Below are 25387 nucleotides of genomic sequence, written 5' to 3' on the forward strand. Positions count from 1 at the left end.
GTAGCAACAATCCAGGCTGCTACTAATGCACAGTAGTTTCTGAGTGGTTTCCACCCACACACTCGATTACTCACACCACTCCCTCGCCGTCATGTTACAAAACCAGCAGCTTCTATAAGAACCTGGACAGAGACTGGTGTGATATGATCTTAGTGTACATGAGGAAAACTTTGTTCAGGTTGTCATTTGTACTGGGAGTCTACATTAGTCTACATTGTGGACTTTATTTCCGTTTTATTTCATACATTTTAGATATAGTAAACAATGTATGGAAATTGACATGGAGCTGATTTTAGTGTTACGTTTGTGTCTTGTAAACACAGTGACTAAATGATAGAGCACTTTAAATATATAAAAATGTATAAAATTGAAAAAACAGAATTTTCTTTTAATTTTGGTGGGGCAATTTATTTCTTTATCAAGAGACAGTCTTTTCTCTGATGATACGTTCAGATGAGCCAGTGTGCAATTATCTGTCAGTTCCCATTATCTTAAAAATCAATCACTGCATTCAAACACCCTCATTTAACCACTGCAGCTATCTCTCTCTCTCTCCCTCCTTTGTGTCTGTCAGTTTGTCTCTCTGCCCATCTCTCTTTCCCCAATTTGCTGTTTTAATTGGAAACATTTGATAAAATATTTAATCAATATCAAACTACATCTGTGAAATGACACTATAACTGTGAATTTTAAACACTCACACAGCATCTGTTGTTTTCAATCATTATAGAACTTTAACATCTCAGTCTCAGTAATTTTCTGCAAAGTCAGCGAGAGGCCGACGGTGTTGTTAGTTTGATCTAAATACTGACACAAGTAAGAAAGTAGATAGCTTGACTCCACAAGACTTTATGTGTAACAAAGACTGTAACAAATATAACAACCAGGAGCACTTTAGACTGTTGAATATGCAACACATACTTTATTTTATTTTCTATGTGGAATAAGAGTCTGTAATGGACTACATATTTAATTTTGAATATCTTTGCTGTGTATTTGTTCTTTTCAAGTTGTGCTACGCTTTTATCCAAAGTGCCCTAGAAGTGACTCAAAAGAGGTGTGGTACTAATTCTCAAGTAGCTGAGCTAGGTTATTTTTAAAATGAAAGTAAGGAATGAGTACAAGTAGACAAATGCATAAGAAATACAGTAAAAAACAAGAAAATAGTGCAGCAATCAACAAAGAGCTAAGTTAAAGGTGCCCATATAGTCTCAGTTCTTTGAAATATTGTTTTTCATTTATTTCCATGATCTAAATATGTCTAGTGTAACTTGAAGTGAATGAGAAGAGTAAAATGTCTGAGTTTGTGTTCAGCTGTTATGTTAACAGCTGTGTTGCCGTTGCTGTAATCTTCCCATTTGGGGAACAAGTGTTTAGTTAATGACTCTCAAATGGCTTTAGATGGTTAAATGCTGCTGTTAAAGCAGATGGTGCTAACAATGGTGTAATGGTTCACAGGCCACTGTATCACCAGTAGCACCTTAATGTATATTATTTATTGTAAATACACCATTGTACCCTATCTTTTCAACATGCACTGTGCTGTATTTATGAATTATATGGACTATACTGAATTGTTATTAAATTTAACATATGGGCCAAAGCAGATCTGTTTTCCTTGTATGAACCTGTTTCTTGAGTGTTTTGGGTCAGCGTCTGTTGAAAATTGAAGATATATGATGGTTTTTTTTTGTCATTTCCTCATCAGGCATTCAAGGATATGCTGTATGCTGCCCAGGACCAAGCCCCATCTATAGAAGGTAAGGAGAAAAACAAACACACACTTCTAAACTCGGTGCCCCCTGCTCTGGTACTGTTTGGGCATCCCCAGAATAACAACTCTTCATCTGCTAAAAATAGTTGGCAATCATTGCTTAAATACTTCCACTCATTCCGCAGCCTCTGACTCAACCAGACTGAGGCCAATTACCAAATCATTACCTTCTACCTTGTTGTTGCAGCGTTTTCAACCTGCATGATATATCGATAGATTTAGATATGGGGAAAACATGCCGAGAAGTAAAGTTGAAAGTTTGGTATGTGTTGTATACTTGCTGCGGTTAAATTATGTTTGGCACTATCAGCATTGTCCATGTGCAGTAAACTATTAGTGGGTTCAAACAACATTCATCATACAGACTTTACAGCAGTGTCCCAGTAGTCAGCATGGCAGACCAGGGCTGGAGTTCAGTGCTGAGTGTTGCTACTCAACAGCAAAGATAAGGAAGGCAGCCAGCTATAATTAATCTTTGGCGTTGGACAGCAAATTGCGTGATACGAGGGAAAGAATGTAAACCATTTGTTTTTATTTTAGATACTCGTTTGATGGAGTAAACAACTTGCTTTGGTTGCAGACTGGAGACTGACTTTGTGATGTGCAGCTCTGTGTATGTGACTGTGTGACAGAGTAGAAAAGTCAGGCTTGTCCATAAATATGGCTGCACAAAACTTGTGTTCCAAATGTGTGCATGTGGGATATGATGTGATTCTACTCACGAATGACAAAGACAAGTGTGTGCGTGACAGAGCTCTGTCTGTGTGTGCGAGTACAAGCTTTAGGCATAAAGATCAGTTTCAGAAATTTGTTTCTTTATTTTTGACTGCAGTTGGTGCTGAAGGAGCCCTGCAGGCTATATTATTCCTTCACATACAATTAAAGTGTGTGTGTGTGAATGTTTGCTGGCTCATGTGTGTATGAAAGCAACTCTGCATGTACTCCCGGTTCCTAGATAGTCCTATACGGTAACGCTTCCAGAGAACACGTCTTGTTCTGTGATAACATATGAGCTGTGTCTTCAGAACTGTCTCCAGAGGCTGTTAGCGATGCTGAGCGAGCCTGACGAGCGAGCCCGACATGGATGATAAATAATTTCCTGTCTCAGGTCTAAGCTGTGCTCGTGGGTCACTCCTCTGCCTCTGTCAGCTTGTCGCAAGATAGGTGAGAGAGTCTTATAAACAGAGACGGGATCAATCAGTCAATACAGTATCTTACTCTGTCACTCATTTGGTGTTGTTCTTTTCAACAGTCTCTACTCCGTCAAATTGATTTGTGTGCTTTTCACACTTTTTACTCAGTATGTTACCAAGAGTGGACCAAGGCAAGTGCAAAGAAAGGAGTGTCAGCAATGGCTTGTACTATATAGAAGAGAGTAAAATATTTTATGTATCAGACAGGTGTCTGTCTTATGGGACAGAGTGAGAAGCTGTAATGAAAACAGCAGCAGAAGCAGATAAACAGCGTTATCAAATCCCGTCAAGTATGTTCTTGTGTGGCTGAGATTATGTTGGCCTTCCATAAGAGAAATAAGATTAGCAGGTGCTATAAAATAGAAGCTTACTGCAGCATTTTCTTTTCACCTGCACCAGACCCAATCAGTCACACCAGATTGAATTTAAACTAGGGCAGAACGATATTGGAAAGAAACGATATCTTGATACATTTTTGCTAAAAGAAGAAGGGATAACTGTTGCTTTATGTTATCTATTTTAAAATAAAAATAGTCATGAAAAAGTAAAGTTTTCTTGTTTTCATTACCTGTCAAGCAGTAAAACTGTGCTTATGCAGCACCGTGTTGAGTCTAATTTGCCTTTTTACCTTTTTACACAGCATCATTTGCATCATTACTATGCATGTATACATTGCTATGTATACTATGCATCACTATGTATAATTGCAAGTTTCACAGCCGAAATTTAAACCTTTCATTAATTCTGTTCCTTTGGTGAAAGGCTAATGAAGAGGATTTGATTCAAGGGTGTGCTCCGCTCTCTCCTTCCCTGTCTCCTGCCTCATTCTTTACAAAAAGCCACATTTTTGGTATTCAGAAGATGTTTCCCTTGCCGGAGGGAGACAGTTTACTGAGTTAAAACTGCTAGCTCACCCACTCTGCTTTCTCACTGGACAGCCTGCAGTACCTGATAGAGCTGTGCAGCAGACATCGCACTGAACAGGCAGCACTTCAAAGCCTCTGTCAGGGCCTCTGTCTGCATGCGTATGGCTGTCAGATTGTTAAACCACAATCTATGTACCTATTACGACATGGAAAAATCAAAGGAAATTGACAGTGTCAGACAACTTTGCAATGGAGATTTGATGATGACAACCTTGGGCATATTTCTGCAAGTGTACTGTAAAATAAATCTAATTGCTGTGTTTCACATGACCCACAGCAGTAAAAATTACATTTATATTCACACATTTATAGTTTGATCTTGATCTTGTGTATAATTGTCTTTCATGCTGAGTTGTACGTTGCAGTTTGAACACACATTACCCAGTCAGCACCTCCACTGTAGAGAGCCTCTGGAAGACGCTTCTTCTTTAAGCACCATTTGTCGCCAAATTAATCATTCAGCGTCAACAAGATGGATGTACAGTATTTACGAGTGCTTGTTGCCAACAGACCCACGTCAACACATGCACATTTAAGCGGCTCTGGTGCCGCGTATGACCCTTCACCCCTCGTTAAGATCCTTTGTTCTCATTCCCTCCATCCCTCCAGTGGTCCTTGTGTAATTTTAATTAAAACAGGCCTGTCCCTGCTCTGTGGAGAGCCAGTGGAAGACAACAGGGACCAGAGGTAGTTGGATCTCTGGTTCCTTTTGTTCCAACCATTAGAACGAGATATGCCACGAACTAATTCAATTAGCTTGCTGATTATTACTGAGATCTGAGAACAATAGCCAGATAATAACCACAGCTTTAACAGGAATTTGTTTTATGTGTGTGTGTTATACTATTTCCAGTCATGTTCACACTCCACATATGCCAGAAATGCCTTCATCTATATTGGGAAGATTTTTTTCTAATCCTGGGGGGGAACGAGGTTTCTCACTTCCTGTCATTCAGTTGCTGCGTCATTCATTCATTCAGTCATTCATTCATTGTGTTTCTCATTCTTCTACTCAGTAAATGGCCTATAACTGTGATGCTATCAGTGCAGGGCTGTGGGAAGATGGCAGTGATGGCACTATTAGCCACAGGGAGTAAGGGTGGGGCTCCTGCGTAGTACCATGAACGGAGACACACACACACACACACACACACACACACACACACACACACACACACACACACACACACACACATACACATACACAGACACACACACACACACACACACACACACACACACACACACACACACACACACACACACTGTCCAAGGAGGGGAGTGAGGGTGCCACATTATTGACTTACAGCTCAGGGGATAGATTTCCTCTGAATGAAAAGGTCTGAATGTCAATGATGAATGAATCAGAAAAAACAAAAAAACCAACATGAATTTATGACTTTTATAGCAAAGCCCCTTCCTCAGTAAATGTCCACCTTATTCTAACTCCTGTCTGGTGGCTTGGCTGTCTGCCGTATGCCTTTAGGGCTTTTCATGTTTTATGCAGTCAAATCAATAACGCCATAAAAGCAGTGGTGTGAATATAGGATGCTTCTGGGGCTTTGTGAGGTGATAAATTACACACCAATTTTAACAAAAAGAAATGTTGGTATAATGTTGTTTTATTTTGTTATAAGAAAGTGTCCACCTTAATTTAAGGAATCCCAACATATCTCATGAAAGCGCAAGATAAGGATTCAAGTGAACACCCACATTTTTAATGACCATAATAATAATTTACTTTATCTATATAGCACCTTTTGAAACAGTGTTATAAAGTGTGCTTTATACAAACAACATGAAACAATACAGCAAGACAATTAAATGAAAAACCACAATTAAAGGTATAGAGCAGAGGTTTTCTGTCTGAGACTGTGGGCCTCCACTCAGAAAAACTTTGCCTCCTCATCCTTCCTTAGTTTGCTGGCTTAGTTTCATTCAAGTCCTGGATTCATACAGGATCATGATTATGTTATTTGATCCCATAGACATTCAACAATTGAGCCAAGATAGCCTAATATTGCTGTTTGACATAACTTAAGATTATACCAAATACATGAAAAAGTTTGTCTTGAGGCATTTATTCGTTTAAAAAAAAAAGAGATTTATAAAAAAAAAATTATTTGACTGATTCTGCAAACTTCAGATCTTCTTTTAACCTACGATGGTCAAACCATGTCTCAGTTGATGCAGAGTCATTGATGATGGGTGATCAAGGATCAGCCATCATCACAGTCATGTCTCATTCAACACAAAAACCCAGAGAGACAATCTCACTATACAGTAGACTGAAATTAAAATATGCTGCCAGTTATCTTTGTTTTGCTGAGTATAAACTTGCAGTGTTAGAGTATCAGTGGACTTTCACTTTAATGTGCATACGTTGAGCATGCAGGGTTTGTCTCTGGATTTTGGCTCCTGGTGATGCAGACTTGACATACAAATTTAAAAAAAAGAATAAGTTGCTGTGCTGTTATTGCCCCTCCCACATAAAAACCACTCAGGTGCCCTTGAGCAAGGCACGTCATCCCCTACAACTCCAGTGGGTCTGCTGACTGTTGTACTGGGCAACTTTGAAGTGTGAGTGTGTGTAACTGTGTGAGTTTACCACCACTGAAACTTCACTTCATTGTTTTGTGATAGATTGAAGTCAACAGAAGAGACCTGGAAGAAAACCTCTCCATAAACACAGAGTGATAACATTAATATTTCACACAGAGTCTCATCCAATCGAGGCAGCCGCTAATCCAGATGTTCATTGTTCCGTCTTCAACACCTGTAGCATCACAGCTGCCTGCTCTCCACTGTGCAGCCTGTCTGGCTTTTGTTCCCACACTTCTCCCCGGACATTGTCGTCCCCTCTCATTCGGCTCTTCATGCCTTTGATTGCAGGAGAATAAACAGAACAGTAAACCTGAGCACTGTCGCACCTTTGTAGCTCTGCCAGCTCCCCTTTTAGCTCCAACAATTTTCTAATGAATGTTTTTGTGTCTGTGTGTGCGCCAACGTACCTAATCTGCCTAATGAAAGCCGCAACATGAATCACAGCCACAAATCACCTCAACTACACCTTTCAGCCTGCTGTTATTCAGCTATGTTCTATTGTTGTCCATGCTGCTTGCTCCACCGCCATTTTGTGTGCTGTTGTTGACGAACATGATGATAGGTTAGTTGAAGTTTGCTCGTAATATAGAGCTGATTGTTATTCTGCTGGCGTATGTGACAGAACAGCAGCTGTTATTACTGTTGTTGGTCCCATTTGGAGTCCGTCCTCCCCCCCCTGTGTGCAGTAGCATTCTGATTTTTGTCTTTTCCTTGCCATGGCATGTTTATGGAAGTGATTTATTCTTCCAGTCTTCCAAAAATATGTATTATTTTCTTTCATTGTTTTTAGGTTTTGGTTGGTGGTGGTGTGTCATCTTTTGTCCAAGCTGGATCCCTGTGTTGCCTTCATATGAATCCTTTCTGTGTGATTTATTTTTGTTGAAATATACAAATAATGTGTTTTTTATAGGATTTAATATATACATTAAAAAAACATATTGTATCCACACCTAGGTATACTTTATTAAATATGAACAACCTTACATACTGTACATCTCTACAGTAAATACATAAATGAATGCATATATATACTGAGCCTCTGCAGCCACAGCAGCTCAAGGATACATGCATAACAGATACCAAGGCTCCCAGGCGGGAAACATATACAACTCTGTGAGTGGGAAGACAGACACATAGATGTCACGTGGGGACTGAGGAGGTGAAAGAAGCAAAGAGAAGGAGAGGAGACAGATGGACGGGCGGACAGACAGGTAGACAGGCAGGAGTGTTCAGCAGGACAGGAGCGTGGCAGGCAGGGTCACCCACCAGCCTGCATTATTGATGGGCTCTTGACAAGCTGCTACTCCTGCTCACCTCCAAGCGCTAATTGTTGGGTTTTTGTGGGGGCTGGTCCTTTTTTTTTTTTTTTTTGGACTACAAAAATTATTTGAGGCTTTATTTTAGTGACTGTGTCTGTGCTTCATACCTCCAGTATTTACTTTGTGGAAGTCGTTATCAGTGGAGATTATTAGTCCACAGTACACTGAAATTACTTTGCCTAAAAGCTTTGCCATTTAAATTATGTCTTATTGCCATTCAAACAGGAAACTTTTTTTCTTTCTTGAGCTTGAGTACTTACATCCATAAATCCATCCATCCATAAACTCAGCTTCCATAGTGGATTTAAACAGACCTCGATCCAATAAAGCAGTATAGGAGGGCTGTTGTGTGGATTCTCAGATTGGTCCTTTGATGCGGCTTCTAAGGGTATTAGAGGGGAGGGAAGCAGGGGGGTCAGGGTCAATATAAGCCAAGGATCGCTATCCCAAGGTCACAGACTAATCGAACTGCGGTAATGAACATTGAAAAGGTGATGGGCAATCAGACAAAGAGAAGGATGAGGAGATATATCCAGCACTCTCAGCTTTTATATGTGATGTGATGATTATGAACAAAATGAAGTGGGAAAAGAGGTCGGAAAACAGTGATAAAATGGATTGAATGGGAACGTCAATGACCAGTCTGGAGCAGAAAGAGTTAGACCGACAGAGAAACAGAAAGAGAGCGAGATCCTTCAGGCAGCAGACAGACAAACAGACTGAGTGGGAGGTCCCTGGGCTCATCTCCAATGCATGTTGCCCTGCATTAGCACTACAGCCATCCCGCAAGAGAAAGACAGAGAGAGAAAGAGAACCTTGAGAGATGAAAGTCTTCTATCCATCCATCCATTATTCATCGTGAATTAGATCTCGCCTGAATAAAGTGGAGGAGAGGAGGAAAGAGAAGGAGGTTTAAGGGGAAAAGAGAGAAAGATATGAGAAGGGGGAGGAGGGGTTCAGAGTTCAGATGAGGATTTGGCTTCAGCAGGGATGGTATTTTTAGATTTTGGGGCATTTGACAGGAGTCTGGGAGTGGAGTAAGCAGTGGTGTAAAAGCAGTGTTGCCTTGTTGCCAGTGAAGAAGACTGAATTTGAAGGGAAAAGAGAGAGGGTGCTGATGTGTTTTACGGAGGGGTTGAAGCCAAAAGAAGGGGTGAGGGAGAGGTTATTCATACTCAGAGGAGTCGAGGTCATGCTGGAGTCCTCGCAGCTCTTAAATGTAGTTATGGGGGCTTCTAAAGGTTACGAATCCAGGAGTCAACAACTGTACCCCCGGTGTGTGTGAACATTTACATATGTGTGTACATCTGCTCTGGCCTCGGCAGCGATCTCCTGATCTCAATGTTTCGACTCAGCTGTGATCGTAACATCTTCAAAGATGGAAAGAAGCTGAACGCTAATCCTCAGATGAACCAATATATAATGAATAGTTTTTTCTCAGAAGCCCAGCCTTTACTCAAATGAAAATCCTGTGGAGGTTAAATAAATAGAAAGGATAAATCATGGGATCTGGCTGTTTGCCACATGCACAACTGGAGATCATATAGATGGATCACCAGCAGCCATCTTTATAATCTCAAGCATGGCAGGCATCTGAATGTAATGAGATCTGACTCTTTTGATTAGGAATCAGCTGTCGAGGTCTCAGGGGTTCCGTTATTTGTTTAGCATTAGCATGGCTTCCAAACCATAATCTTAACCTCCGTTATGAGGCAAGTTATTGTTTTTAATCGCTGATGAAAAGCCTAATCAACAACTTTGGCTGCAAGCCAGCAGATCAACCAGGCTCTGCTGAGTGTAACCAATCAGTCACAGCTGACCTCTTGGCATTTATCTAGCGAGTCTCGGATTAAACTCAATCATTTTCTATACTGACTACATTGCCTGGCTCTAACAGGAAAAACAGCAGTGACTTGCAGTTTTCAGATTTGGATAACATGCACATTCATATGATATTTGGTCTGTATTCAAAGATTAAGAGCAGCAATCTGAGTGATAAAAAGCAACACAGTGAGTGGGGAGGTGATGATGGATGAATAGAGGAAAGAATAAAGACACATGACCTTGTCTCTGCTTTGTGTGGTTTGATGTTTTTATCTTCTCACACTGCTGCTCTGCTGTACTCGCATTCAATGATCAGTGGAGAGGCTGCAGAACACACACATTCATGCAGAGGCAGGCACACACACACACACACACACACACACACACACACACACACACACACACACACACACACACACACACACACACACACACACACACACACACACACACACACACACACACACAGGCACAGGCACAGGCACATAAGGAGCTGTGTACTACAGGGGGTGTGGGTGTGATTGTGAGCTATAGGTGATGACAGCAGTGCCATATGCTGATGTATTTCTGTTTTTTCTTTTGGCTCTGCATTTAGAGTACAACCAATGAAATCATTACATGGTGTCCACTCTGATCTCTGCTGTAAACACTTAATTTTTCTATAAATGTTGTGGGAAAATGAGAAAACCGTCTTTGTTCTGCAAAAGCATTTACATACAACAGAGGTATTTTTCAGCCTGGCAATCTTTGATTGTAGCTTATTTAAATTAATGCCCTGCATTGAGATTGAGAAGCTGTCACTTATTACTCATTTTCACAAATCAAAGGATGTTTGTTACGGATGTTTGTGCAGTTTTTGATCAGCATTTTGTACGGTTGTGTTGTACATGGTCGCTGTATGTGGGTGGGTTTATCTCGTGTGTGCTAGTGGGTGAGTAGGGCATTGCAGACGACACAGCGTCCTTCACTGTTCCACTGTGTTGCGTCGTCACTCTGGAGAGGCAGCCAGGACTTGGCCCAGATTGGCTCGGAGACATGAAAACGTGGTGAGAATGTACCACATGAAACTCATATCAGTCTCTCCTCTCATCTCTATATAACCATATTGACTCTCATCTGATTGTCAACATAATTATAGGCCTCAGCACCACACCTGATAGCAAAGAGATCTATTTCAGAACTGATATTTTCTCTAGCAGCGGAAAGTTTGACTTTAAATTGAGTCTGGTCCCACAGGGATCAATGCCAGTGTTTATGATTGCATGTGTATGGATGTGGGATACAGAAGTGGCATATTTATGTTTGGTGGGGCCTCTTATATTTTATCTTCGCTGTACCCGTGGGCGAAACGAGAGAAACTCAGTCATAGAGAGACAAAGAAGTGTCAGCGGAGAGCGAGGGGCAGTGAGGGAAAGTAAACGGCTGAGAATGACAGATAAAATGAAAGTGGAAGCTTGAAAGAAAAAAGCGAGGTGACATTGGCGGTAATTGGAAGGCAGGAAGCTAAAACCTCGGGGAGCCTCCTTCTCAACCGTTACTATAAGTCACATAAAAGATGTGTGAAAATAAAAAAGAACTGGAGGCAGAAAAGACACGAGAGCCTGGCTGAAGGTCTGTCATTTGCCTGCTCAATACATTTGGATTCACTGCACATTTATACGATTTCCATCGATGGCAGCAATAAATATGTATTCATACTGTAAATTTAATTAATTTGAGGTCTGACAGGGGCCAGAAGAATATTGGTCCAGATCTAATTTCTCTTCTTATTTACACTATATCACCTTCTTCTAATCCAAAGACAAGGGGCAAGAGTGATATCAATAATTCACAGCTATTTTTCCTTCCCGGACAGTCTGTCTGTTTTTATATTAAATGTTGAATTATTAACCTTGTGTGGGATTGGAAATATGGTGAATCCACCCTCCTGATGCACACAAGTCTTCAAAAACTGTCTGGTCACTGACAGAAGCCCCAAAACAAGGAATGCATTAGAGTATTTTATGATTTTAAAGAATAGTATAAGCCAGTGGAGAGATTATCCACTGAAATGCCCCTTCACTCAGTATTGGCTCATACACATATACATACTAATTAATTGTCTAAAGCTTTCTTTTACTGAAAGTTACCATGTCAGGTCTCCTAGTGTTCATCATTCTTAACAATTCCTCTTTAACATCCCTGCTAAATATTCATATCCTTCAGGGAATATGCATATTTGATATCCTCCTCAACATGTGACTAATGTAGTCATGATGTGTGTTAATAATAACCAATGACTTCGATGATGGGAGGGTCGACTCTCCGTTTAGGGTTGAGTCCTGTCTATACATTATTTTTACTACATGGTGTGTTCACTGACTTCCTGTCATGGTCGTAATCTAAAGAAGTGGCCTCTTGACTTCTAGCCAGCTGTATTACAGAGGGAGACTCCTGAGTGGCTTTTCAGTAGAAACAACAGTTTGTCTGTGTTTTGCATTTCGTCCTCAGGGCAAACTGCATGGCTTCGTCTTGACAAGTGCCATCTGATAATTAGGCCTCATAATCACCCTATTAGTATGCAGCTCAATTGAGCAGAGAACAGCTTATTGTTCCCCTGGCATGAGTGGCCACCATTTGTAAGAGGATTATTGTAAATTTCTTGTTAGGGTTTTTATGAGAATGAATCATATGTGTAATGATTTAAATTGTTGCATTGTTAATCTCAGAAGCATTTGTTTTTTATGTAGCCCGCAAGTCGGGATGCCTAATTATAGCAGCTGTGATAAATCCTCTATTTGTATGGTTTGGTAACATTTTTGAAAGCAAAAAATCCCTGGTGTGTTTCAAAGTTGAGTTCACTGTAGGATTGCAACCTTATTTTCTGTACCTTTTCTGAGAGAAACACAAAGCCGAGCAGAACTTTCTCCATCACAGTTACCATGGCACCAAAGAAAGAGACCAGAATCACTCAAGCCTTGTTTTGTCGCTGTGACATTCAGTACCCAAACACAATAACTGTAGAACATGTTGAACTAAGGGCTGAGGTGTTAGTTTGAATTTTAATACTGTGTTGTGAACACAGGCAGATACCTCCTGAGAACACAAACAAAAACAACAAATGAGCTGAATGTTTTATTCTCAGGGTGACTTCAAATTCATAGTCACATCAGGACTCCTACTGTGTAGTGTACTGTGTAGTTATGTACCATTATATACTATGTGATGTTCCTTCTTATTATGAGACATCTTAAAATACACAAAGAAAGAAGGTATATCAGTGTATACTATTTATTACTGCTTATTGCCTCAACTGTCTATTAGTTGAGGCAATTAGAGTTAATTTTCTGGTAATAATTACTTTTTTCTGTGTCTGCTCCTGATTGTTCCCGTCAGCACCACTCTGAGTACCTGGGTTTCAGCAAATAATTGATTATGGTAATAATCTATAATATAATATATTGTATATGATCTCAATTGAAGCATTTCATAACATGATTGATTTATGTCTTTTGATTTATTTTTTTGTTATTTAACGTATGTTGTCCACCTCATTAGCTCCACATTGCGATGCATCATTAAGGGATTTTCTTGCAATATACACACAGAATCACCTGTGTTTACCATGCCATTGTTACTTTTAGCAGCATCCTATGTAATGTGTCCCTGTGTTGATTTCTGAGTTGTTGGATGAAGCCTTGTGACTTCTGTTGCTTCTCCCTGATTCCTCTATGGGAGGCAAATAATCTTCCAACTTTTGTGTGTATAAAAAGTCTTCAAAACATATCTGGATGATCTCACCTACACTTGTTTGTATACAGTGTTTGTTATGTTCTACCCAGGATAACAAGGAGCAGGTCAGATTGGTTTGTCTCCCTGGGAAAAGTACCAGCCAGATACTACACACACACACACACACACACTCCTCCATCACTCCAATACCACAGAAATCTCCAGTTCTGATTTGTCGGTCTATTTGTACTGAGGCTAGATGAAGGGGATGAATGGGAATTCAGAGCCCCAGTGCTTGCTGGTGGTTGACAGACAGAGGCTGCCTCTTCTCTCCATGCTGCTCTTTAAACTCTGCCAGTATCTACCCCATGCTGCTGAGTGACACACACACACACACACACACACACACACACACACACACACACACACACACACACACACACACACACTCACACACGTCACTCACAACTTCAGTTAGTATGCCACAAATACATATTCTACAAAGCATGCCCCACAGACAAGCTACGTGCCCCATACGATGGTCACAACCCTCCTCAAAACACAGACACGTTTGCATGTCTGTACTTGAGTCCAAAACTCTAACCTGAATCATTTGTCAAAAAAATTCCTGCTGAAGGGATGAGAAAGATTTGGGATACCTGTTTGCACCCAAAATATTATCACTTACTAGCTTCTGCACTTAAATAAAGAAATACACTTGTAAGCCTAAACTCTTATAGTTGTTTGGTAATTACAACCAGTTCATTCTGGGATGATACCAGTTAAATCACACTTGGTGACTGAAAGATACCAAATACTTTGTAAAAATCATATTTGTTTTCATACATCGCTTGTTGTAGAAAACCTGTGTACTTCCTGCTCATGTAAATCATGTTAATGATATGACTCTCAAGCACCGCAAGGTCAGTAAGCTCCTAATCAGATTGAGTCAGGAAATTGCTCCTAATCTAATAACGTCAAGTATTGGATTCCTTCCTTCCCGCCTCAATGGTAAAGGTAGAATGAGCAGTGCAACGGCTCATTCATAAGTAGAGTTACAGTATTACAATTAGGGAATGGAAAAAGGAAGCTCCAGTGGGGAAGTGGATCTGCAATACTGTATTTATTGAATTAACTTCACCTACAACAATTCAGTAATATTTATAACCCAGTTGTGATACTGAATTTAGTGTCCTTTGAGGATATTGCCAAAGTAAAAATGTCTCCTGCTTAGTTTCAGGTGATCGCCACAAAACTAGTGTGAAAAGTAGCCACTGTATTTACTGGGGTTAATATAGGGTTGTATTGTCTTTATAGATGCAGTCAATAGACTTTGAACATCATTTTATCATCCAGTAGCTGAATACTAAACACACTTAGAACAAACACGATTCTGCCATATCAGTTGTATGCTGAAACATAAGTGAATAGCTAACATATAACACTAATTTGTTCTTCCATTATGTAGATGTGGAGTTGCATTGCTTTGTTGGTAGATATTCCAAGAATACTTGTTAGTCATTCTATAATGCCTCTTTACCCCCTAATGTTCCTCTTTTTTTGTATTTCGATTCCACATTTCATCCTCACGCTGTTATTCTACCTTTCATATCTCACATTTTCACTCTCTGAAGCCTCAAACACATTTACCCTGTTTTTCATTCACTTTCTTCTTTGACTCTGTGCTACCTTCTCACCTTTTATTCCCTCCTATCCTTCCACATTGAATGAATATGTTATAGTAAGTAATTACACTCAGAGTGATATTTCATTACTGTGAATGTTGACATATATAGGGCTGGGATGTTTATAAGATGCTTTCAAGATGTTCCTGGCTGTAATGTCAACACTGCCTGAGTTTCCAGACACTGTAGAATTTGCTCTCTGTCTCTGAGGAAAATCCCTTGTTTCATGTCTGCTAATCTGCTAGCTTCTAAATATCTGTGACAGGAATATGTGTCTGTGTGTGTGTGTCTGTTTGTGTATCTGTGTGTTTGTGTGTGTATCTGTGTGTTTGTGTCAGTGTGCTTTATAAAATTTTTTCTCCTTACATTTCAGTTAATTTTGCCCTCAAAGTGAAGCTGTTGAGTGTGACTCTTATCGAGAGGCTGCAGCTGCTGTTGTGAGAATACCGCAGCAGCCAGGAGGGACATCTTCACACACACACACACACACACACACACGCACATGCACACAGACACCCCCCCCACACACACACACACACACACACACACACAAACACGCGCACACACCTTGGTTTACCCTCACCAAGCTGACTAAGGCATTACACCCCTAAACAAGCATGAATAACAGCATGTTTACCTACAGTGTGATATAGCCGAGGGATTCTCTCGGAAAAAATTAAAGAGCAACTCACTTAGTTGTACACTAATTAATTTGTTCTAAAATAATACTTTGAGTACATGCTATTCATAAAGTTTTTCTACTAATTATATACGTTTTAGTTATGTATCTAGAAGGCAATATGCATTATACTGACCAAGAGTGACCATCTATCATGAAAATCAATATTGTTTGTCATTCAAGGTTTTGACTGTGTGCCACTAGCATTACCATTATTATCTGATATCTTAAATGCCAGGTGATGCCACTGAATTTGAGAAGAGGAGCTGTGGTGTGCTGTATATAAATAGCATGCAAAGTAGCTATATTGCACAAGCCTTTCCATGATACATGACAACGTTTCTCAGGAGACATACTTAGTATCATGGATGTCGATGTATTTCAAGCTAAGGCAACATCTATGCAGTCATAGCGCTGGCTATAACGTTACCTCTCTGACCCCCTCTGTTAATGGCATGGCCACCCTTTGGGTTAATGGATACTGAATTTCCTCCACCTCTACAGTGTGCCCTCCCTGTGTCTGCTACGGTTAGTAGTGGAACCTGGGCTCTTATTCTACTTTGATTAATGGCTCCAGCTTGGACTATTGACACAACACTTATCTTGTTTTTATGAGCCCTGAGTGACACACACACACACACACACACACACACACACACACACACACACACACACACACACACACACACACACACACACACACACACACACACACACACACACCTTGCTGAGGCTCCTGTACGTACAGTTCAGTTACAATTATGTATGCCGTTGACTGTTTGTAACTCAATGTTTACAACCCAATGCTAATGGCTCTGAGCTCAAGATAAAGTGAAGAGTTGAGCAGGCCGTTCACCCAGTCAACCCATCTCACTATATGAGTAGCAGAAAAATTATGATATTTGATGCTCTGGGAGATCGAGGTGGATGTTACATAGCAACAGTAAAGTACCGACCTATTGGTCATTGGTTCGAACCCAAAATCGCATTTCACTACATGTATTACTTTTGTATGAAAAAAAACCCAAAAACCTTTGAATCTTTGAAACATTATACCTATTTAATTGGCTAAATGTCAGCATTTTAGCTTTGAGATTGTGAGCATGTTGATGTTACGTGCAGAGCTGCTAGCATGGCTGTAGGCTGTACGCTACCACTGATATTCCAACCCTTCATTTACATGTGAGGTGAAGTTTAATCATTCTTTTTTCCTTTTAAAAATCTCTGTGGAAAAGTTTAGTTTTTACTTTAAGTAACTCTTCCTGAAAATCTTAGTTATCACTTACACTAAACTGTGATGACTTATAATTGATGGCATCAAACTCTACATGTGTCACTGTTTGCTGTTTACAACTCCACTCTCATGTCATGTTTCCTTCTGATTATTTATTACTGTACGCATTTTTTCTCAGGTACCACTACACGATACAACAATACAGTCCTAATTTTTATTGCAAATATTTTTTATTGACTTTTTAATTTTAGCTGCTGAGGTTAGAAAAGTGCACTCAGCTGGAAATGGACTACTTTTCCGGCTTCTCCTTATTTTTCCTATTCAAGCCAAGCGAGTGGCGGGTTCTTTTCCAGAACGAAGTGTTCCTCTTTTTCTCTCGGTCATTCTCCCCAGAGTCTTCAGCCTCTCCCTGGATCTTAGGTGCCTGTAAAGGAGGAATGGACCCCTCATCCTTCAGCCCTTCTATGACTTGTGTAGCGTCTGTGTGGATGATTTTACTGACCTCTTCCTTGAGACTTGTTGAGATCTGTTCATGGATTTGGATTTTCAGGTCCTCCAACTCATTGTAGAATCTGTTGAAGGAGTTTTCCCTCTCTACGGCTTCTTGTTGCAGTAGTATGAGCTTCTGCTCCACTTGTTGCTGGATTTTATAATATGAAACTTTCAGTATCTCGAGCTCAATCCTCCATTCTTCTTCCATACTTGTAAACAGCTTCTCCTGGCCCTTCTGATCAGCCAACTGTTTTTTTGTTTCTTCCAGTTGGTGACCAAGTTCCCTCCTCAGAGTTTGCTCCTCTATACACTTATCTCTCTCTTTTGTAAACATTTTGGCTAGCTGCTCTCTCCAGGTCCTCTCTCTGTGGAGCTCACTCGTCAGATACTCCACCTGGTCCCAGAGGGTCTGGTTTTCAGACACCTCTATCTCTAGGCTGGTGGAGAGATGTCTCGCCATCTGTTCCTGATAGGAAATGTCTTCCTGTGTCTTTTGGAGCAGAGCCTTTAACTCTTCAACCTGCTTGAGAGTCTCGTTTTCTGTCCCGCTGAAAATGCTGGAAATCTGCTGCCTGGCCCAGCTGTAGCTACCCATGGCTGATGAATTTGTCTTGTATTTCTTTGCGATCCGTGTCAGTTATGTGTCTTTTGAAAGGTCTGAAATGAAATGAGCTGCAATGGATTGTTTATTTACATGTTTACATTCAGTTTACATTCAGTTTACATGTTTACATTCAGTTTAAATCCAGTTTACATGTTTACATTCAGTTTACATGTTTACATTCAGTTTACATGGACATTCTCAAATGGCATCAGAGCTCAAACCAGGCAACCTCATAGAGACAATACTTGTGAGATACTGCCGATTTACATTTACATTTCTACACAAATCAAACGAGGAGGATAAAATGTGTAATCTGCTGTTTGCTGAGAGTTAGATGAGAAGATCTCTACCCCTCTCATGTCTGATTGTTAAGTATAGAGCTGGGACCAAGATGTGTTTGGGTTTTAAAAAATCCACCAAATTGCTCACCAACACATCTAATGTTTACTAATTGACTGGCATAGCTTGGAGGGTTTTACAGCGAGTTGCCACTGCATCTGGCCACCGTTGAATGTAACTGGCTGTAAAACCACATTGTTTTTATTTTTCTGTTTATGTTCAAATTAAAGAAAGCAGAAGCCTGCGAAGGTTAAGACGTATTGATGGGGACATTTTTAATCAAAGTAACTCTTTCCCCTTGCTTCCACTCTTTAGGCAAAGATAAGCAAATCAATGGAATACAGTTACAGAGAAGGCACAACAAGGTCTGTGCATTGGTAATGTTTTTATTGTTATGTGGCTTTGCAGCAGATCACAGTGAGAGAGAATGTGAATGAGCGGATGAGATGTCCCTGTAGGCTTTGCTTCCTCTGTACCTGGAGGATCAAACACACAGACTGAACCAAACATCACAGGAACCGTCAGCCACAGTTAGGCTAACAGATTGCCTTGCCCAAACTTATGTCTGTCAAAGTGGTGTGTGTGTGTGTGTGTGTGTGTGTGTGTGTGTGTGTGTGTGTGTGTGTCTGTGTGTGTGTCTGTGTGTGTGTCTGTGTGTGTGTCTGTGTGTGTGTCTGTGTGTGTGTCTGTGTGTGTGTCTGTGTGTGTGTCTGTGTGTGTGTCTGTGTGTGTGTGTGTGTGTGAGACAGACAGAGAATAGAGGAGAGAAGCTGATGCGATACAAACTATTGCACCTTCAACACACGCAACCTTTCTCAGCCCTTGCTAAGGTGCCTCTGTTGGCAGGTGTAGACTGACACACATGCACTGAAACACACATAAACACGCACACACTGGGTCTGACCAGTGAGTATGCTGGGTAATAATAATCTCTAATAGAACTGTGTTTTCCTCTGTCAGATCCATATGGCTCTCAATGCAGAAAGCCTCGTCCCACCAGACTAAAGTGAAAATATTCCAATATCTTGTGATGTTTTTGTAAATTGAAAGTGTACACTGTCATGCTCTTTTACACTTCACAGCTTTTGAGACTATGTTTTTCCTCAGGGATAGGTTAGTTTTAATGATATTTGCCTCAGTTTGAGGGAGAACGGAAAGATGTGGATAAGAAGAGCACAAATAGTAATACCCTTTCTGTATACTGCAAAAGAAATAATTGAATTTATTAGAAGCAGACTGCTTCATCGAGTAGCTACTGGGGAAAAAAAGAAAACACACAAAGACAGTTCAATAATTGAATTTTTGTAATGTGTAGATTAGTTGGTAAAATGGGTGGCCCAGGGCTGGTGTTCACACCAAAAGTATTAAGAAGCTATCAGCTGTAATTTCATCCCTTAGCTCACATGAATATGAATATACTGTAATGTTGACTATCAGGTGGGTTTTAACCTCTCAGGTCCACAGATGGTGCCCAGACAATCGGCAGTGCGCTGAGCTAGTTTGCTGTGATAATAGCTCCCCGCTGAATAGCAGCTGCTTGACATCAGTCATGATTGGCTACGGTGGGAGTTGATGCTTGTGATTGGTTGATGGAGGTTAGATACAGACTGCTGATGCTAGCCGCCCGGTTGCCTGGATACAGCCATCCCTCACTGTATAAATGGCCTTGGCAAAGTGATGGACAGCATAAGTGCTCTGCAGAGGAATTTGCCAATCTGTTGATTCTGCAGAGAATCTCTTTATATGTCTATATAATGGATCTGTGTCAGTATATCTTTTCATTTCTCTTGTTCCATTCCATTCTGTCTTTGTCACTGCATGCATGTGTCTTTGTATGAAGGCAAATACACAAACAAGTGGACTAAAAATAGAGTTTCTCAAAATCGTGTGGTATTCCTTAAATTCCTGTGTTTCTTAGACAACTGATAAGAACCCTGAGAATAGTGCTGTTTGTCTGGCAGTCTGTCAGTTCATCACAATTCATGGTTCTCAGACAATGGACCTGACACCTTGTGGGGCATATTTAACCGTATATAATCTTCTGTTTAATTTGTTAGCCATTAGTCACCTCTGTAAAGACCTACAGTCTATGGTAAAGACCAAAGGAGTATGATAGATGTAGTACTCTGCCTCCCGCAACATGTGGTTCCTGCCTCAGTGCTGCATGCTCTGGCTGCAATCCAGGCTCTGAGTCCAGCAGACTGCCTGCTAATTTGTTTTTCTTGGTGGACAGACAGAAAACCCCCGGGCTTCACATTCTCCAGGACTCTTGTGGTCTGTGTGAGTGTATGTTAAAGGCCTAGACGGTTAGTCAGCGGTGGCTAGTTTTCGTCTCTCTGGACGTTTGGCCACAGATTGCTGCCATCCCGTAACTGACGTCTGCCGCTTAGTCGTATTTCAGGGGCATGGTGTTAATCCCACACACACACGCACACACACACACACACACGTACAAAAATACACACCTTATTTTTCTTTGAGGAACTTAAGATAGCCTCCTAACCTTTGTAGCCAAGTCTATTACAAGGAGAGAATTGGAGAGGCAAGAGGAGAATATAAAAGTGAGATGAAGACATAAAAACATAGTAGAGGAAGGTAGACGTTTGTGAGTAATTGCAGGGAACTGACGGAGAGAGAGAGAGAGATTTATACAAGAGCTCTGCAGTCATTTATCTGTGGACACGCCATGTAGACTAATCCATTAAACTTAATGTGCTCAGTGGTCAGTTGAGTGGCCAGCAGAGCATGAACAGACCTACAGATGGTTCTCCACAACTGGACTGTAGTTAAAACGCATCATTACGATGTCCCCTAACCTGCTTTATCACTTGCTGTGAGACGGGACGTATGCCGCTCACAGCAGCAGAAGCATCGAGGATCTATGTGCGTTCTCATCTGTGAAATAATTTGAACTGACCTCACATACCTGCACTCCTCCGTGCTTTTTACAGACCAAACTCAATGATTTCCTGTCAGCTCCTCCTTCCCTCCGTGATTGTCTCTCAGGGCCGGTGACATGCTCCCATTGAACCCTCGCCTCAGTTGCCTTGACAACTAGTCTCTCACTGGGTGGGGTAGTGCTCACTTTCTCAGCGATGGTGCAATAAGTGCTACAATTATGTAAATTCTGTCCAACCAAAGTGTTTTTTCATATTAAACATTGCTAGCTGAAAAGCTCTCGGCCCAATGATTTCAGCTCTTAAATTCTGTAGCTAACAATTCATCCTGCATTGTTGCATTACTGCACGCCTCTGTTCCCGTCATTGACTTCATTCTTTCTCTCTTTAACACATGCTTTTGGAGACAGGAGATAGATGGAAACAGGCCTTAATGTATATTTTAAGTAGATAGATGGATAGCTACAATATTAGATAGATAAGAACTTTTATATATTTAAGTAATGGAGATATCTAAATATCTTCAACAGATGGAGATCATATTACTGGTACATCAATGATTTAGATGCTACTTCCTGATATTAATTATGTAACTTATCAAACTATTTATGTCAAAGTTGTAGCTTGAAACAATCACACGGTACAAATATTGGCTGTGAGCAGACAAAATAAAAAGGCAATACAAATGTAGGCCTGATTTTATTACACTGATTGAAATAAAGTTACAAACTTCTGTCAGATTTTTATTTGTGTATATTTTACATATATTTTGTTTACGTTTGTAATGTTACCTCAAGGATGTGTGACATTTCTTCTGTCTCCTCTCTGAGCTGCGCAAAACTTTTAGGGATACTTGGCAGTATGTTGCCTAAGCCTTGTTGGAGCTACACATTTCTTGAATGTGTTCATGGACGTTCTTCACTCTGTAACCTCTGCTCTTCAGTATCATCTGTTTACAACCAAACTGTGTCGTTTCCACAATCCTGTTAGCGTTGCTTTAGTTCTGCCTGTCAGTGCCGGAGCGCTTTTTGAGAGAAGTCTTGTTCCTTCTTTCAATAATAAGCATGTCCCTAAGAGACAGACTCTCAGGGGATGAGGCAGTTACAACAGCAGTGTTGCAGCAGAGTCTGGTTTTGGCACATGCTCTATTGCCTTTACGAAGCTTAAAGTGTATGATCCCTGGAGAGCTAAGACTTGGATCGTGGTCTGTCAATGTGTTGCCATTCTTCTCCCTGTTGTCTCTGAAGCTTCACCACTTTCGGAATCCAAAACCAAATATAACTGTGTCTCTAACTTATTGTGTAGAAGAAAACAAAATGGTAAATTTTATTCACGAACTATGAGAAGAAAAAGTGTCTTAAGTAGTATATTATGACATATTGTAGCTATTAAAATCAATGAGAGTTTCTGTGTATATGCGTGCGTGTGTGTGTGTTCACAGAGGCAGATGTTGTTTGTGTGGATGAAATGGACTGAGGGATGTCCAATAGAGATGATTGTTCTCTACAGGGAGTGATGCTGCACTAAGACCACAAAGCTGATGCCACCTGCAGAGCTCATCCACTTCAGCCGTGGTGTTTTTTTAAAGAGACTTGATGCTTTAATATTAAAGTGTAGCGATGCCTTCCTCTTCACTCAGCAGCTTGTCAGAAAACCTGAAGGACATTTTAACTCTCCAACTTAAGTTTATTATATTTTTGATTACTAACTCCCTTGTTTTTAATGCAGTATTGTAGTTTGAAATGACAGAAGTTACTTTAAATATTACATAAACCCACATCTGAATTATATAGTTGAAGAATATGTAAGTCCGCCTCTTGCTAACAGCAGGAGGAAGATATGTTTTTGAGTCGGAGTGTCTGTACACTCCTGCATTTGTGTGTGTGTGTGTGTGTGTGTGTGTGTGTGTGTGTGTGTGTGTGTGTGTGTGTGTGTGTGTGTGTGTGTGTGTGTGTGTGTGTGTGTGTGTGTGTGTGTGTGTGTGTGTGTGTGTGTGTGTGTGTGTGTGTGTGTGTGTGTGTGTGTGTGTGTGTGTGTGTGTGTGTGTGCGTGTTAGGAAAATCTCTATAATGTCCTGAAGAGCTCTTCTAAAGGAAAAGCATCATTGAGCCTGGGACCATCGAGACTGAGTGTCTCCTGATTAGTCGATACAGATAGATAAATGATGCACACATAATCATAGACGCACATACTTAGTTAAGTTTACAAAAGGATTGTCTTTTAATGCACAATTAAACCCACAAACAACGTGTAAAAATACAGTTCTGCCTGTGGATGTGGGATTGTTCAGTGAGACCAGATTCAGTGTGACCATGTTTGTTGGCGTATGTATGAGTGTATGTGTAAACATTGGGTAGATGTGTGGTTGAAAGGGCTCTTTTGAACTTTGGGGCAGTGCTGGTCTTTTGTTGTCTGTCTGTCAGTCGCCCACACTCTCTACACCCCCTCTTACCCATCATCCACCCATCCTCCCATCCTTTTCCCTCCTCCCTCTTCATCTCCCATCCTCCAACCAAGCCAAGGGCTTTTTCATCAACCCTCTGTGTGTGTGTGTGTGTGTGTGTGTGTGTGTGTGTGTGTGTGTGTGTGTGTGTGTGTGTGTGTGTGTGTGTGTGTGTGTGTGTGTGTGTGTGTGTGTGTGTGTGTGTGTGTGTGTGTGTGTGTGTGTGTGTGTGTGTGTGTGTGTGTGTGTGTGTGTGTGTGTGTGTGTGTGTGTTTTAACAATATGGTGAACAGCGGCAGAAATACGAACATTTCATCAGTAGCAATTTGACCTTTCACCTTGTGTGTTGTTGCCATTCATTGTGCGACTGGCACATCATGTTCGCATTAGTAGTCTGAACACAGGAGATGACTGCTGCTGCTACTGCTGATTGTGAATGGTAGATACACACACACACACAGTGACACACACGGAAGAAGATCAATTTTGCCCCTGCTGTCCTTCTGACTGGTATTAGAATACTAACAACCCCACATCAGCTGCGGAGGTGACGGATGATAAAGGTTGCTACAGACATTATGGGAGGTAGAGTTGTATCACACAGAATACATCCTGTCCTAAAATACATCTTAGAGTATGTCTCCTGCAACTTTATCGCATCTTTGTTGAGATCAAAGATTGTATAAGTTGGATGTAGCGAGTTGTAGCATATAGTTGGCGCCATCTTTTTCATTTTGTAATCAACTTTCTAAAATGTTGCACCAATAGTCCGACTTAGAGTGAGTCCCAGAGCCAGGGGGAGCAGCAGGTGAGCCAACTGTCATTCACAGCTGTCAATCAACGCCCACAAGGTAGAAATCGAAGCTACTATAAGTCTTCAAATCTTAATAACAGAGAAATAATTTCTAAAATGGTTCTAGCTTCTCAGTCAGGATTTGCTGCTATTCTCAGTTAAATTAATTGTAAATTTAATATCTTTGTTGCTTTGAACTCTACTTGTAATGGGAATTTTTTTTCACCATTTCCTATTTTACTGTATAGACTGTGGTTTTCATGAAAATATCATCTTATTAATCAACAATGAAAGTAATTGTTAGTAGTAATCCAATAATTTTTGCATACACTAGTTTGGTTCAAAACTGAACATTTATAAATTACCAAAATGAATGAAAGGACTGTGTTCTTTTTTTACATCTCCGTTTACGTGTGTAATTAGATGTGAAATCAGCTGAAATATTTCCTTGTTAAAGATTATCTAGAGGGGCAAACAGGACATAATAGAATTCTCTAGATTGAAATCCAGCCGTATCCATGGTAATACAATGAGGCTGCCGCACCCATTACTGGCCCAATGTATTCAGTAATGTACACAAATATACCTACCGCACACACAAAGCACACAAAAGGACGCACACATACACAGAGACTCATTAGGAATTGTTAAGGAGGGTCTAAGCCCTCCTCCTTCATGAGCTGAACAGGGAAAACATGAAATGAGAGGTGGATGCAAACAGAAGGAGAGCATGTCACTTCAAAAACAAAGCACTGTGGTGATTTGCTGTGATTGCACATAAAAGAGGTCCTTATAGCAGTGAATACATTTTGAAGGAATTTGTATATACACTTATTTTTATAGCTAATCGTCTATTTTTTTTTATTGAAG

At 40.6% G+C, this 25387-nt stretch overlaps 1 protein-coding gene across 1 annotated transcript in view; it reads left to right on the top strand.

The window, feature by feature from the left end:
* The window catches only part of xpr1a (xenotropic and polytropic retrovirus receptor 1a), a 65240-nt gene that overhangs the window by 4690 nt on the left and 35163 nt on the right, over positions 1-25387 (top strand). Inside the window, exon 2 of the mRNA XM_062423478.1 lies at positions 1709-1760. Within this exon, the coding sequence (XP_062279462.1) occupies positions 1709-1760 (52 nt within the window). The remainder of the gene's footprint in view (positions 1-1708; positions 1761-25387) is intronic.

This window comes from Scomber scombrus, chromosome 8, assembly GCF_963691925.1.
Source record: "Scomber scombrus chromosome 8, fScoSco1.1, whole genome shotgun sequence".
Classification (NCBI taxonomy): Eukaryota; Metazoa; Chordata; class Actinopteri; order Scombriformes; family Scombridae; genus Scomber; species Scomber scombrus.